General features: G+C 41.4%; 1 protein-coding gene and 1 long non-coding RNA gene across 11 annotated transcripts in view; both read left to right on the forward strand.

Annotated features, from left to right (window-relative positions):
• The window catches only part of mef2d (myocyte enhancer factor 2d), a 135,160-nt gene extending 133,494 nt beyond the window's left edge, over positions 1-1,666 (forward strand). For all 10 annotated transcript variants that reach the window (XM_031319196.2, XM_031319170.2, XM_031319202.2 and 7 more), the window contains one exon: positions 799-1,666. In XM_031319196.2, the coding sequence (XP_031175056.1) occupies positions 799-1,255 (457 nt within the window). In that variant the 3' untranslated portion in view covers positions 1,256-1,666. The remainder of the gene's footprint in view (positions 1-798) is intronic.
• A 1,273-nt stretch (positions 1,667-2,939) lies between these two features.
• LOC118496021 lies at positions 2,940-5,361 on the forward strand. Its single transcript, XR_004898480.1, has 2 exons — positions 2,940-3,636; positions 3,770-5,361. It is a non-coding gene; the product is annotated as an uncharacterized LOC118496021 (long non-coding RNA).
• The last annotated feature ends 11,525 nt before the right edge of the window (positions 5,362-16,886 follow it).

The raw sequence follows: 16,886 nt of genomic DNA on the forward strand, positions 1-16,886 counted from the left end.
AACAGTTTTATAGTTTTTCTCCTATCGTTTGACTTCCTAATGGCTCCTGTAAGGGTAGCAGAATTGGAGGTTTCTTCACCCCAGTTTTGATCCAGTCAAGCTGTTTTTTTTTACTAGGAGACTTAACCCAAACTATCTTTTTGGAAATACCCGCGAAATGCAAATTAATATTTTGGGTAGAAGAAGCAGACAGACAGCAGTTTCTCAAGCTGGGAACGCCAAGAAACGTACTCTGGACTGATGCTCACATTTAGCTGTTCCTACATCTGTGATGGTATACAGTAAATATCAGAGAAGGTAACGTGTGTGCTACAGAAACATCTCAGCTGGCAGGTTGAAACCTAACCTGTGCGACTTATTTGACGAGCTGCGAATTGCTTGTAATCGTGCAACGTGAACCTGAACAGACCGAATCCGAAATGCGAGGATGTTTGAGCTGCATGGCTTCTGGATTGTGTTTTGTGTGGCCTCAAATGTAGTTCTATATGTTCCGTGTGTCCTCGTTCTCCATGTGCTGAAGTCTACCCCAGCCTACATGTGTCTGGTTTACAGCATCGCTGCAGAGTGTCCTGGCTCTTTGTCTTTGAAAGTGGCTACTGGTCAAAGTCCAGTTTTTGATGGCGACCATTCCCTGATTTGTTTTTTGCAATATTGGCTCAGTTTTGTTTTATCCCAGCAAACTGTTGTTCTGCGCTCATGTAATGTTCAAAGTCTACAATGATATGTTCTTGATACTGTCGATAGTCTCACTCCATTTTGTTCTCCATCTTCTTCCTGTCTCTTTCTCCATCCCTCCAGGCCGGTGGGGCACATACCTCAGGGCGCCGCACTGACCGTCAACACAAACCCCAACATCAACATAAAGTCTGAACCTGTCTCCCCAAACCGCGACCGCAGCACTCCCAGCTCCACCTGCGGCACCGGGGGTGGGGGAGGCGGGGGTGGAGGCGGCCAGATACAAGTCCAGGGACAAGGTCTGGTGTCGGTGGCCTACCCTGGTACCCTGCGCCTGGAAGTGGGCGGCCAAGGCCGCTCGCCGGTCGACAGCCTCAGCAGCAACGGCAGCTCGTACGAGGGCAGCGACCGGGACGACGGCGCCCAGGGGCGGGGCGGCGGGATTCCGGACTTCCTCCACCAGGGCGGCGCCGGGGGCCAGCAGCCCACCATGGTCCTCCTGCGGCCCTCGTCGGCCGAGCCCCAGGAGCAGGACGGGACCAACGTCAAGAGGATGAGACTGGATACCTGGGTCACATGAAGAGACGAGCGGAGAGGGACGGATGGACGGACGGACAGATGGAGGATGGAGATGGAGATGTGTACTTGTGGCTTGTGTACATGCCCCCATCAGCCCTAATGCCCCTCAATCTCCTTCTTCGTGCATTCTCACACACACACATATAAATATATATATTTATACCCGCCATCGACCCAGTTACCTTCTGTCCAAACAGGAAACGCTGACCTCACACACACACACACACACACACACAGACACAACACGAGCATGCTAACACGCCGTCGTGTCGTCGCACGTGTGGACACTGACACACACTTGTATGGCAATGTGCATACACATTTGAACTCTAATGTACTTTCTCACACACACACACACACACACACACAAAAAACCCCAAAGGGGTTGAGCCACCAAACCAGGGATTATTTGTCAAAATAATTTATTCAGCTGTATTTGAATAGAAGTGAGTGTTTTGAATCAGGCAACAGTGGTTAGTAAAACTCAAAATTTTGGCCACTTGGACAATTTCTCCCGACATGCTGACAGCCGCTGGCAGAGCAAACAAACACCTTGGTTTCCCAGCATGCCCTGCATTTGGTTAGCGGCTGGTGGTGTCCTCCCCCACTCATGTCCTTCCTGTCTGTAACTGCGCTGCAGCGAGTCAGTGCCACCAAGTGAGTCCACATCTTTGTACACAGCGGTAACGTTTGCGTTGCTGTCGCTCTAGATTCTCGGGCCCTTTTGCTCTTTTTAAAGCGTGGAGTTTTGTCCTTCTGTCTTGACTGTTGATCTTTAGAGTTTTGGATTCGTCTCAGTTTTGAATATGAAGACACTAAAAGACAAACTTGTCTCCGTCCCCAGACGAGCCGGCAGCCCAGTCAAAAAAGGCCGGCACTTTGGCTCTGTACGAGACTGCCGACCCCCGGGGCTTTTATTGAAACCGAACCATGCGGACTATAGCTGTAAAACCAGGAACGTGATTTGTTGTTGAGGTAAAAGACTGCTTTTCTTTGAATCAGGGACGAGCTGCAGCAGCTCAACGCCACATGACGCAGATCCTTCTACTTTTCGTCCACATCTCGTCAACTACAGATGCTGAGAAAGATGTGTGTTTGTTTGGTGTGTGTGTGTTTGATTTGTGTGTGTGTGTGTGTGTGTGTGTGTGTGTGTATATATGGTTTGTTACCTCAACTGGTCGTTTTTTAACTAAGTGATTCGGGCAATTGTTCATTCTCAATTTTCGTCCTCGAACACACACCTGGGATGCACACAGCTGAAACTATTTTTGTGAAAGCGAGTCATGTTTTGAAAAGATAGCTGATGTTCCGAGGCGAGACTGGTGAGGTACCGTGTATATAAGCAATCTGTAACCTTTGTGGCTTTTGTGTGACAGGGATAAGGTGTTTTGAAGATTTTAAAAAATAGATCATATACAAGTATATATTCAAACGGGTTGAGGCGGTAGCAAGGGCAGCTCTGCATCCGGGGCAGGAGACTACGACACATGACAGGGATTGTATATATAAACTATATATTCGGCAGGTTATCCCTTCACAAAACAGACTTAAAAAAGCAAATGCGTTGATTCTCAGTGGATCAGTCTCTTTTTTATTATTTATGCGTGTGTGTATATATATATATATATATATATATATATATATATATATATATATATATATATATATATATATATATATATATATATATATAAAGTGTAATATGTGGACAAGCCAAGAGAGGGAGCTGTAGAGGCCAAAAGGGAAGACGTAGCCGTGGCGACTCGGACTGTTTAGTGTGAGCAATGGTTGGGACTCTGTCACTGATGGAGCGCACTTTACCCTGACCCCCACCCCTGACACCTTAACACACCTGACACACACACACACACACTAGGGTTGAACTGATATACCTGGCTGCTTATAAGGCTTTTGTTAAAAATCTGATATTCAGAAAATACAATTCAATGTTTGCACTTTTTATTTAATCCTTTAAAATTAATTTATTACTGTACATCAACCAATCAGAGTTCCCTTTTACAACTCCTAACTTCTTATTGTGGCCTGCCTGTTTTGAAATTAATTGAATTAATTTAATGGATTACCGAATAATAAACTGTAAACATTAAAGCAGAAGAAAATTGAATAAGACAAAATATTAAAGCAAGAGAACAAAGTAAATAAATTAACAAGAAGAACAAATTAAAATGCAAATGTATTAAAACCTTTTAAATTATTTTTAGATTAGATAAAATATCAAAAAGTACAATTTAAGGTATTTTTATACTACCTTTTGTTGTATTGCAAAGTTATTAATAATGATTGAAATGTTGGCTACGTTAATGCATATGGCAAGCATTTTCATTTGGAAGTTCAACCTATAATAAACTGTGTAGCCAAAATGTGGACACTCAGACAAAAACTTTCATCCCACGGCGCCAAGACCTACTATTTTCCACCAGATCAAGCCATGTTCTTATGTTTGCCCTGTAGGGGTTAAAATTCTGAAAATAAACGAATATTTGGTGGTTATCAGGACTGAAGTTGGTTAAAAGATTTAACTCAATGAAAGTCAAAAATAATATTATGGCAGTTTTTTGGCACAGACATCAGAGGCACAAGGGTTAATAATTTATGATAGTTTACTTTCTTAATATCAGCTAAGGAAGTAACCATTGAAAAGAAATCCCCAATTTTGTTATTGGTACTTTCATCCTTTGTATAGGCAACATCAGCTGTCACAGTGTGACTCAAACTGAAAAATATTCACTTTTGTTTCATTTCAATTTCACCATTCGTTCTACATTTAGAGTCGAGTGTCCCATAATGGTCTAAATTCCACCTTTAAATTTGTTGCAGATAAAATCTTTACTTATTATTCGGTAATGTTTTTGGCATATCCCAGTATTGAGTATTTGCAGCGTCAGAACAAAGATGGCAGTATTCTCTGTCTCTAACATATCAGTCGAACTCTAAAGCAAACACACACAGTATATGATTATGCGAGCCAAGGATGTCCCCTTTTTTATTTTGGACCTTTTCCTCTGGTTAAAAGCCATGTATGTATATTTAAAGGATCTTCTCCTTCGCCTGTCACTGGTTGGCTGTAGTTTTATATTTCCGAGCGGTAAAAAACGACTATGAAGGTAAAAGAAATATGAAGGATGTCATTTTTTTTTTGTACTAACTGGCAAAGGGTGGTTTACGGTTTAGTGGGTAGATTTGAAAAACATAGCGGTCAAAAGTGCAAATTCATGTATTTATTTTTTTCCTAAAAGCACTCGCATCCTCCATCCATTTGCTCGTTGAAAGCTTTGGAGGCAGAGTTTGGCTATCGTTTAGCACTAAGCCGGAGGTTTCAGAACGAGTCTCGATCTTTTAATGACTACCTCCCAAATCCAACGCAGACTTGTCGACTTTGGGTTTCACCACATCCAGCCAGCACATCTTCCTCACGGGCAGGCCCTCCTCACCTCCCTCTCACCCTGTCACTCACTCACTCACTCACTCTCGGTTTGTTTTTTTTAATCCCAAACACTTCTGTCCCCACTACGAAAGCTGGTCCCCATAACGCTGGTATACAAACACACACACACACACACACGCAATACTTTTCTGTTTACTCTGTACTGTGTCAGCGCTGAAATGACAACACGTCGACAAGTCAAATTATTTTTGGGTCATTTCCATCCTCCCAGCCTCATTACACACTACTCCCATCATCCTCTCTTCGCTTCATCTTTCTCTCTCTCCGTCTGTCACTCACTCACTTGCTCATCCACTCTGTGACAAGTCTGAGAGTCAATATTGCTTTTGTGAGCGTGCGGCAGAGTAAATCCCCACCCACCCACCCCGAGTGTTATCACTTTGACTGTTAAGACTGTTGTACCCTGAGCTTCGAACAAAAACAAAACAAAAAGAAAGCTGCGTACGAAGGCCGCGAGCCAAAGGTTTGTCAAAAAAATAAAATAAACAAAATGGCTTCCTTTGCGACACGGGACTCGTGGGAGTCTTGTTTGTCACGTTCTTCAGAGCAACACTAGGGGTCGCTGTAATCACAAAACGGAAAGACAATCGTGCTGAGAAATAGTTTTAAGAACCTGCATCCCCCACTCCTGGAAAATAAAAGCGACTCTTGCTCCTGTATAATGATGTTTAGAAGTCTCACTCACTTTCCAGTGTTAATTTGTGCTGGTGACAGTCTGTTTTTAATTGTTCTCTGAGAATTTATATTATTATTATTATTATTATTATTATTATTATTATTAATATTATTATTATTATCACCATTACCACAGCTCTCACTGACGGTAGCTGCCATGATGGTATAGACATCTGCGTTTTTATTTGTGTAGGTTAGGCATCTTGTTTTCTTTTTGAATTTTATTTTATTATATAAAAAATACTCTATGAATATATTTTTTGTTTTCTCTTTATTCGGGATTTGTTTTTCTTTTGTTCTTCGAAAAAAAAGGGTGTTACTAATGTTGCACGATTTTTATGACATGAAACAAACAACACAAGCGTAGTGCTATTAGTACATGACACGTGTGGCCGTGGACGGAAACCGCCACACACACCGCTTCAGTGCTGCAACTTTTGAGTCCAATGTACAAAACGTCTCGGTCCACACATGCTAAAATGGTTGGGGTGGGGGGTGGGTGGGGGAGGGGAGGGGGAGGTTGGGGGGAGGGTTTCAGCGTGACACGTCTAACTTATTTCTGACCAGACACAATGATGTCAATGCATGGGCGAAGAGTGACTCATCTTATAGGACATAAAATGTAATATCGACACAAATATACATCACACAGAAATACATTTAAGAAAAAGAAAAAAAAAGTTTAAAATAAATGATAGCTAATATATTGTGTTCGGCTAGTCTGCTTTTTTTGTTGTAAAGATACTTTTTTTTGTTGTTTTTTGGAGAATGATATACAATTTGTGTATATTTTCATAAATAAAGTATGCACTGATATGTTATTACAAATTCTATACTGCTTTTACAAAAAAAAAGTGTTTGTTATCGTACCAAAGTATCCATTGGTCCCCTCTTCCCCCCCGGCCTCCCCTTTTTGCGTATGTTTTACCGTATTTTATATATTAAATAGACAAGTTGACCTACACAAAGGTTTGAGTGTGTGTCTTTATTTTGTGACTGTTTTTCTGCTCCAGTGTCTGAAGGAACGACATTGCTATGTTGTCACCACTAGATGGCACTCTAATGTTTGGTTATGCTGCACACAAGCTGCAGGGATGCAATGAGTTGAGAAGCTCATATTCAGTGTTGGAATGTAACTAAGTACATTTACTCAAGTACTGTACTTAAGTACAAATGTTGAGGTACTTGTTATTTACTTGAGTCTTTTCTTTTCATGCAACTTTCTACTTCTACTCCGCTACATTTCAAAGAAAACTCACTACATTAATCTGACAGCTTTAGTTACTAGTTACTTTACAAATTATTTTGCACACAAAACACATGCAGTTTATACAATATAATGTTATTAGAAGTTAAACTACACAACAATAAAACGGCCTACAAGTCCAGCTAAAATTAAACACACAACTGTTTGGATCGTTCCCAGTTCCATTTTTCTGCCTTGAGTACTTTTTCTTTTAATACTTTAAGTACACTTTTTGATGATACTTACATACTTTTACTTAAGTAAGATTTTCAATGCAAGACTTTTACTTGTAACAGAGTATTTTTACAATGTAGTATTAGTACTTTTACTTAAGTAAAGGATCTAAATACTTCTTTCACTACTGGTCACATTTATTACAAAATGTAAAGTAAAGATGTATTTATAGAGCGCTTATCACAGATAAAAAAAGAATCACAATGCTTTAATGTAAACATACAAAACGATATATTCAAAAACACAATTCACGATGAAAATTACAAAGTAATACATAAAACAGTGCAGACAGGTCAACCAAAAGCCTGTTTAAAGAGAAATAGTACATGTTGGTCTTTGACTGATTTGAGGAGTCCACAGATACAACAAAGGATTGACGCAAAGCAACGTCAACTTGTTCTTCAAGAAAAGCTTTTTTTTTTTTTTAAGATAAGATTGACTTTATTAATCCCACACTGGGGAAATTCCTGTGCTACAGCAGCTCAAAAGAAAAAAATGTACACACATCAGAATAACACAAATACACATTAAGTAGACATAGGAGAAAAAATATACATAAACTATAAGAAACAGAAAAAAATAGAATTAGTTATAATAATAATAGTAATAAAACAAACATATTTACACAATAAATACCCTTATATAAACAGACAGTATATAAACACAGATATACAGATGAGTAAGGTGCGGATGAATAGAAATGACATTGTTATTAAGTGTGATAAAGTATTTTTATCGGTTTATTCTAACCAGATAAAATACTTTACCTGCACTTTAAAATGAAATCACTGGTGGTCCAGTGTTCTCCACTATGCTTAGTTTAGTTTATTAAGATCTCCATTAGCTTCAGTATGGCTGAAGCTATTCTTCCTGGGGTCCGACACAAATAATTGCTTGTTTTGTTGAGATAAGAGTTATCTTGGTATTTATCTCAACAAGCTTGTTACTATGCGATTATTATATATATTTCTAAACTTTAACCGATTTTTTTTTTTTTAAATTTTAAAGTTAACAAACTTTTAAAAATGCCGTAACAGGATGTTTGGTTTTCAGAAAATAAAAAATGTAAAAGCTACACTTAAATGTATGAGACGCGACAGATTTTTTTTTTGTGTGTGTGAAAACAAACTGAGAGATTAAACTATAGTTGTTTTTTAAATGGTGACCACATTACAACCCAAAATATAAATGTAATGCAAGATAGCCATGGTAGGCCTATTAGTTTCTAATTAAGAGATGCATGATGAACTTCATACTTGAGAACATTTACATGTGTGTTACTTAGCTGACGTTCGTTCATTGAGCCACTTTAAGTGCCGATCAATAAAATGTGACATCTAATTGATCTCCAGGCGAGAAATAAGCTGTTTTCCTCCTCCTGACATTGAAAAACTCAGATTATCTCAACAAAACAAGCAATTATTCCTTCATCTCGACACAAAGTGTCAAAACTCAAAATCAAAGTTATTATTCTGTGATAATAGGGTAAACACAGCTTTAGAGTAAGTGTCAACTAATAGTAATTATTGCGTTACCAAAGAAACAACAGTGTATGTCAACTTTAATGATCCTGAAAATAAAAATGACACACACGCCCTCTTTGCTTTTAATACATGACAGTTTGTTTCGTCTGTTTTTATTTTACGCTGAAAAAATCAGTGAGCGTAACAACAAAAACATCCTAGAAATGTGTCATGAGCACTGGAGTGAATAACTGAGTAAATATGCCTAGTTACTTTGATGTACTTGAGTTAATTAAAAAATATATATAGTACTTTTTACTCCACTATGTTTATTTGATAGCTTTAGTTACTGGGTACTTGCAGATTAAGAGTTTAAAAAACTTAAATACAGAGCATTGTTATACAGTAGGATGTTAAGGTTCCCCCCATCTGCCAGATCCTCACTAACCCTAACCCCTGGCTATAACCATAACAGAGCGTTGCCATGAACGCAGTTCTGATAACTCTGGATGGACATCCATCAATCCGCAGAAAGAAGTCCAGTTAATTTATCAGCTGTGGCAAAAAGTGGGGAAATGTTGAGCCAAGATTCTGTCCTTCGATCCAGATACTGGCAGCAGATCTTGGTGAGCGCATATTGCTACATCTTTATATACAGTCAATGATTGCTTCAGCCGTAGCGACCATAGACAGACAAATAAGTGGACACAGTGACTTTGACTTCGACGGAGACCAGTGAAGTCAATTTGAAGCACTTTTCCGGTAATGGCTGAGCGTTACTGCGCAGCCTCAAACTGAGCTTGACGACGTAGATGTGACGTGAGCAACCTGTCTGAAAGTTGTAAGTCTTCTGGTAGCTGTGCCAAGAGAAATCTAAATCATTCAATCTTGCAGAGACGGAGCCTATTTTTACAAAAACGGCTGCTACTGGGCCATAACGTCAGATACAAGGTAATGGAGCCTTTTATACATTGTCATGATTCTTTAGAAATAAACAATGGACAAATAGAGTCTTTAAACGCTTCAGATGTAAAGTTATTCTCTGTCAAAGTGACACCAAACTGAATGGGAGGCAATGGAATGCTAACAGGAGGTGATGGCTTGTTAGCCTCAGAATTTCCCCATAGGAGGTACGCTTTCCGGATGCTTGCTTACCCCCTTGGTAGCGACAACAGTTACATAGCAACACTGTGGTGTCACAACAGGTTCTCACACTCATCTCGTAAAATATGGACGCTTGGTCAGGTGCCTTTGTCGTTCTTATTGGCGCTAAAAGTCTCCTTTAGCGCTATAAGTAAACGCGCTTGGTCGGACTATTGCCGTCCCTTTAGCGCTATAAGTAAACGCGCTTGGTCGGACTATTGCCGTCCCTTTTGACGCAGTTATGTTAAGGAAAAGGTCGTGGGTGGGCTTACGGTTCCGTGACACGTGGGAAGAATGGGATGGTTGGGTTTAGGAAAGGGTCGTGGGTGGGCGTACGGTTCTGTGACACACGGGAGGAAAATAAAAAGCGACTATAGCAACATACAACATACAAGCGGGATGCGAACCCTGCTCTCCTGGGTGAAAGTCCTGTGTTTGTTTGACCCATCCAATACCCCAACCAACCTCCATACGTGGAAATTTGCCCTTACATACTACTCGCTAAATCCTATCTAACTGCTGCTCTCCCCAGTGTGTTACACAAATACGCTGAAAGACGCCTTTTTCGTCACATCAGACGCTGACAGCCACTGTCCAAACGTCCTTATTTTACGAGTTCGGAATGAGAACGGGTTGGGTGTCAACTGCAGCGCCTGTGCAAAAAGTAGTCGTGTAGTAAGCGGGATACTGTAGAGCGACTTCAGGCCTGCATCAGCCTGTCAGGGTTGTTTTCACTACAATGACTGGCTCGCTCTACATCATCCCTTACTTACTTTACATTGCTATGTGTACAATGGTTCATGAGAACAGCCTGTACAGTGAGTCTCATAGGGAGTTGGGTTGGGAACCGGTGGGTCGCCAGTTTGAGTCCCTGTGTGGACCAAGTACGGAGTGTGCACTGGAAGCTGGAGAGATGCCAGTTCATCTCCTGAGTAGTGCCCCGTTCCCCTAACTGCGCGGTGTACTCATCCAGGGGCGTCCCCCTCTGTATCAGAGTTGGAAAAAGCCTTTTTGTTGGTTACAGATATATAGTTTTGGAGTCACCTGGTGGGTTAATAGCGCAACTGCAGGGAGAGCGTTCCTCATTGCGCACCGTACAGCAAAGAGAAAAACATTGAAGCTGGAGGTGGGTGCATGTGAGCAATGTTGCTATAGTATTGACATGTCTGTTTAATGATTTAAAACCGTTTTTGCAACTATCAGTACCATGTATTTTGATTATAAGCGCTACTTGCATGTCATCTGAAAGTCACAGACACTAATGTGCAGAAATAGTAACTTTATCCACGAGTAGCACTTTTAGTTGCATGCCGAGCTAATGCTAGTTAGCTAGCCATGCACTTGCTGGCTGGCTCTTGGCCGTAATGTTTTCTAGTCATTCCAGATGGTAATTGTTCTACTCTTTGCTACACTGATATGAACGCTTGCAGTTGCATTACACACTGTTGATGAAGATTGTGTGCTGTTTTTGACACCAGATTAAACCCTAACCTTGCACCAAAAACATAAGGGGACACATCGTAACACCTCACTCTGACCTCTCTCCAGTAGTGCATGTATTGGCGTTTTTCCATTACATGGTACCTGCTCGACTCGCCTCGACTCTACTCGCCTCGACTCGACTCGACACACTGTGCGTCCATTTTCCATTGCAGATTTTAGTAGTGCCTCAGCGTGGCTCGTCGTTATGCGGTATCGATGCACACACCAGCGCACAAGTATAAACATCAGGCCACTTGAGTTTGTTTTACAGTTCTGTGGAGGCTCCACGCAGAGCTTTCGCCGTAGCCTGATATAGCCTATGTAAAAGTGGCCTGATGTTTATACTTGTGCGCTGGTGTGTGCGTGGAGCCGGCCATGTGTGTGTGTAGTTAGGCTACGGCGAAAGCTCTGCCGGAGCCTCCGCAGAACTGTAAACAAGTGGCGCCGCAGTAAACTACTGTGACCTAACGCGACACACACACAGAACGTGGAAGGTGTGTGTTGCCAGAAGACACATTTTGTTTCATATTAAGCTGGAGGCAGCAAAAAAAAACAGCTGGCTAAACTATTTCAAAATAGCGGGTTTGTTCAGGACACCCCCGTCTGTCGCTTTCACGTCACCTTTTCGGCTCGCCTCAGCTCGCTTGGAACCTCGACTGAGGAGGTACTAAAAAAAGTACCTGTTAGCAGGTACCAGGTACTTTTTTTCGTAATGGAAAACCAAAAAAGGCGAGTAGAGTCGAGGCGAGTCGAGGATGGTACCATGTAATGTAGTGGAAGCAACATTCCCCTTGTCGGATCAATAAAGTATGTCTTGAAGGGCTGGCAGATTTCAGAGGTTTTGAACCATTCTTATTGTTTTTGGTGTGTGTGTGTGTGTGTGTGTGTGTGTGTGTGTGTGTGTGTGTGTGTGTGTTCTTGTTTAACTACATTCGTGGGGTCCAAAAACCGGGAGTCCTGTATACTTGTGGGGTCCGGACAGCTTTGTGGGGCCAAAATGCTGGACCCCACAAATTTAAAGGTCTGTTTGAGGGTTAAGACTTGGTTGTAGGATTAGGGTTAGAATTAGGTTATGGTTAGGGTGAGGGTAAGGGTTAAGGTTAGGCATTTAGTTGTGATGGTTAAGGTTAGGGTAAGGGGCTAGGGAATGCATTATGTCAGTGACTGGTCCCCACAAAGAGAGTGAGACGCACATGTGTTTGTGTGTGTGTGTGTGTGTGTGTGTGTGTGTTTTGGTGTTTCCTTACATTTTATCTAATAAAAGAGCTACACTGCAGAGTACACAAAGAGAAGGAAGTAAAGTTGGTTGAGTATATGTGGAAAAGAAGTCACACCCGCGCAGTTATTCACCCAACCCACCAGGACTGACCGTCAGCTGGCATGACCGGCTGGTTTGTCCACAGCAGCTGCTGGACTCACGTCTCACACAGACACACACACTCCTGGCTCAACAGGCCACTAATAATAACCACACACACACACACACACACACACACACACACACACACACACACACACACACACACACACTCAGTCAGACAGACGTCCAACTGGACAGTTCAGGCATTGTCTGTCCAATGGTCACACCCTTTTTTTCCTGCCATTTCCCCGAAGGGGATCTTATCACTCTACACGTCAGGGGTTAAAATGGCTTCACAATGACTCAAACATTGCCGAGTTTTTGGAAAGAGTGTGTTATATCTTTAAAAGCTTAGAATGAGGCATAATGTTGAAGGGTTGCTGACAACCTACTATATCTGATTAAACACATCTTGATTTATTTGTAGTTTCTGTTGTTGTGAATATGGTTTGTGGTTGCAGCGGCAGAGGGTCGGATGTGAGTCATCGTCTTCCTCTTTGCCGTCCTCCGTGTTCGTGTTCATGGGTGTGGCCTGTCTGGCAGCGCACATCTAATTTCATTTCCAGACACCGATTAGATTACTGCGGGCATCTGCATGGCGCGCGCGCACACACACACACACACACACACACACACACACACACACACACACACACACACACACAAAAACAGGAACTAACCCATCTCTCCTACGCCACATCTGCAACAGAATTTGCATCTGCATGGCGCACGCGCACACACACACACACACACACACACACACACACACACACACACACACACACACACACACACACAAAAACAGGAACTAACCCATCTCTCCATCTCTCCTCTCTCCCACATCTGCAACAGAATTTGTCATCAAATAGTACTTTATTAAATTACTATTATTAAACATGATGTATAGTTGAACACATCATTTAAATGATTAATTTAATGAGGCAGATTCAGCAAATTATTGATTATGTGCTGTAAAGGAGCTGTTTGGCCACGCCCGGATCCTTGTTTCATCTTACAGTGTTGTCCTGCCTTTATTGGATTACTTACTCGTGTATTGGTTTAGTTCAGTTCAGACCTTTGTTGTCCCTCAAGGAAACTTTGACATGAGACATTTATCACAACAATTACTGAAAACAACCAAATGTCTATATGTATCTGTTTGTCAAAAGTACCAAACCATTTGAATGGAAGCCATGATAAAGGGCTGCTGAACAGGGCAGTCAAGCTCCAGTTCAAATTAAGCTTTTTGATATTGCACTTGGAACAACTGAAAATCTAAACCGATTGCTTTTTACCTCGGGGGACCTGTATCTCTGCCCAGAAGGGAGAAAAACTAATTTCTCCACGAGTGGGTGGTCAGAGCTGGCTAAGATCAACTGGGCCTTCTGCAAAACTTGTCTGTCGTAGATATCTGTCGTGGTTCTTTTGTTTCTCTCTCTGTTGCACTTTCTTGTCCATTTTTTGTGTAGTTATGTATCATTTCTTTGTTCTATAGGAGTTGGGATTATTGGGAATTGGACATTTGTGCATTCATGTTGTTCCTGTATTTGTGTCGAAGATCATTTTCTATATTCTCTATTTTCTAAGCTCCTGATGCTGCGACGGTGGCTCTGCAAAATAGTCTCAGGAAGAAACTTGTTTGCACCCCACAAAAGAAAACGCCACATACAATATTGCTGCAGTTGGCAGCGGCGAAACAAGCTACAAAGTAAGTTAATAGGGCAATTGTCCAGCTTGTATTTACCTTCACTAAAGTGCTCGTTTTGCTGCTGACCGACTCAGATTAATATTCTAAGTGTCTGACAACATCATGGAAAGGATCCCTTCAGAGATAGACCTTTAAAACCTCTTTGAGACCTTTCTGCTTAACCAGAAACAGCTGTGAAGTCGCTATCGCTAAACCCACCAGACTCCATTTAAAAAAGCAATACTTTTAGTGTGTATAGAGCCAACATATTTCCACATGTAAATCGGTAAACTATATGTTTATTTCAATTGTGATGGTTGGAAAAGTGGAAAGATGACCCAAAACGGCTTTTCATAGTTTTATTTTGTTTCTGTCAACTTTGAATAAAGTGTATTTTACGATGCTAAAATTACAGTTTATTTACATGGAGTCTTAGTGGGTTTAGCGAACGCAATTTTGCGGATGTTTTTATGTTTAAAAATAGAATCTTATTCTTTAAAGCAGCCATATTATGCTCATTTTCAGGTTCATAATTGTATTTTAAGGTTGTACCAGAATAGGTTTACATGGTTTAATTTTCAAAAAACACCATATTGTTGTACTGCACCGCTCTCTCTCACTGCTGCAGATCCTCTTTTCACCTGGTCTCTGTTTTCTGTTTGCACATGCCCAGTAGCTCAGATGTAGATCATGTCAGCTAGCTAGCTCCATAGACAGTAAAAGAAAGGCTGTTTCTACAACTTTGGTCAGTTACAAGGCAGGATTAGCTGGGAGACTTCTAAATGAGGGCACACATGTAAGCAGTTCTTTTGTAGATTATGGTGTTGTAGCAGTGCTTTGCTATTGAGAATGAGGTAGCATGCTAGCGTTAGCATGCTAATGCTAACGCTACGAGCTAATGGTTGCGGTTAGCCTGCTCGTTTCGGCTTGTGACATCACAAGCCGTGCCGATTTTGAACAGCTCACCCAGAGACTGAAGGCAGGACACATTCAGAAACCGTATCTCACTCTAAACAGAATGGATGGATTTTTTTCAAAGTTTGTATGTGTGTGGAAGCACCAGAGACACAACATAACACCCCAAATCCCAGAAAAAGTGATTTTTTCATAATATGGGCACTTCAACAGAAAGGTCTACCTCCTTAGAAATCCTTTCTATAATGTTGTCAGACACTTAGAATATTAATCTGAGCCTGTCAGTGGCAAAACGAGCACTTTTGTGAAAGTAAATACAAGCTGGACAATTGCCCCATTAATTTACATTGTAGCTTGTTTCGTCGCTGCCGACTGCAGCGATCTCGCTTAATACTGGCCCAATGTTAAAGATTGTTGTTCCCATCAGTCACTTAGACACAAAAACATAGGAAAATAGGTTGAAAAAAACGGTAGTTACCATTTAACTGTTCACACAACACGCCCACAAAGGTACAAGGGGAAGTGTCTTCAGATCAAACCGTCTGGATTTGTGAGAGTCAGACAGCACCAGACACCACCACCAATATCTGTACTTCATTTGGGAAGACAGTGATAACAATGATAGCTGGATAGAAAAAAAACATCCTAATTTCCTAAGCTTTTTTCAATGTTTTTGACGCTTCTTTCTAAGCTTTTGATTGTTTTTTTTGGGAAATTGTTGATGCTTTTCTCAACGTTTTTGGCACTTTTTAAGACTTTTTTTTTGGCACTTTGCCCAACGTTTTTGGCGCTTTTGTCGCCGCTTTTGCCCCTTTTTTTAACATCTTGTTTTGTATCTAACTGTTCTCCAACTGTCTTTATCATTCTGAAACCACAACACAACAAATGTTGAGGATGACTCATTTTCACTCCTGCCACCTAAAAAGAGAAACAAACTGTCATATCTTGCGAGTGCTATAAAACCTGCTAATGAGCAAATTATACCACTTCACACGCGCAGATATAACTCTTCACGCACCACTTCAACAATCGAGAGTTGTACAGGCAGCAGCGAGCGTGGAACAAAACATAGGGAGAGGCAAATAACGGCACCTGTTCGTATAAACCTAATATCTGCGCGTGTGAAATGCTCATGAGCATGTTTTATCGTGCTCGGGACACATGACATAAACCTGCCGCCATAAAAAACTGTCTGATGCTTCTAGCTTTCTATAACATACTGTAAGTAGGTTTGCTCCATTGATTTGCTGGTCCAGTCAGAGAGACTGAGGGGAAATGATAGAAAGTTGAAGTTATTTTTAGAACCCTAAAAGATTCGGGGCTTTTGAGAAACAGTCGGGACTGGAGCCCCAGAAGCCCCACCCCCGCTCTGCCCCTGCTATTCATGAGTCACTCGTACAGTAGTAGTAGTAGATAACTTTATTGTCCCTGTGGGACAGTTGCGTTTGCGGCACAGTTGCAAGGCACTTCAGGACATCAGACATATGATACAAACAAATAGTCCATACATCAGACACCGACAGACATAACATCATCACACACTACACTACACCATACACCCTTGGGTATGACCAGGCCAGCCGGACATTTGGCTTATTTTGACTGATTTAAGGCTTTTATGGCTTGTGGTACAAACGAGAATTTGGATCTGTTCTTGGTCAGAAGGGGTTGGCAGAAATGATGCCTAGATGGCAGTAGTTTAAAATTAGATGCCAGAGGATGTGTGTAGTCACATACAACGTTATTGGCCTTTCTCACCAGTCTGTCTTTATAAATGTGTTCAATGCTCGGTAGTGTCTCGCTCATCCTGGATGACCGAGACAACCTGCAGCTGTCATTGGCAGATTGCACGTTGCAGTGCAACCTCTGCTCTATTTTAAGATGGGCTGGTGACTGATGATGACTGGATAGGCAGGGTTTGATCGTGTTGTAATACTGTCAGATGACTTCAGCTCTGTTCA

This window comes from Sander lucioperca, chromosome 10, assembly GCF_008315115.2.
Source record: "Sander lucioperca isolate FBNREF2018 chromosome 10, SLUC_FBN_1.2, whole genome shotgun sequence".
Taxonomy (NCBI): Eukaryota; Metazoa; Chordata; class Actinopteri; order Perciformes; family Percidae; genus Sander; species Sander lucioperca.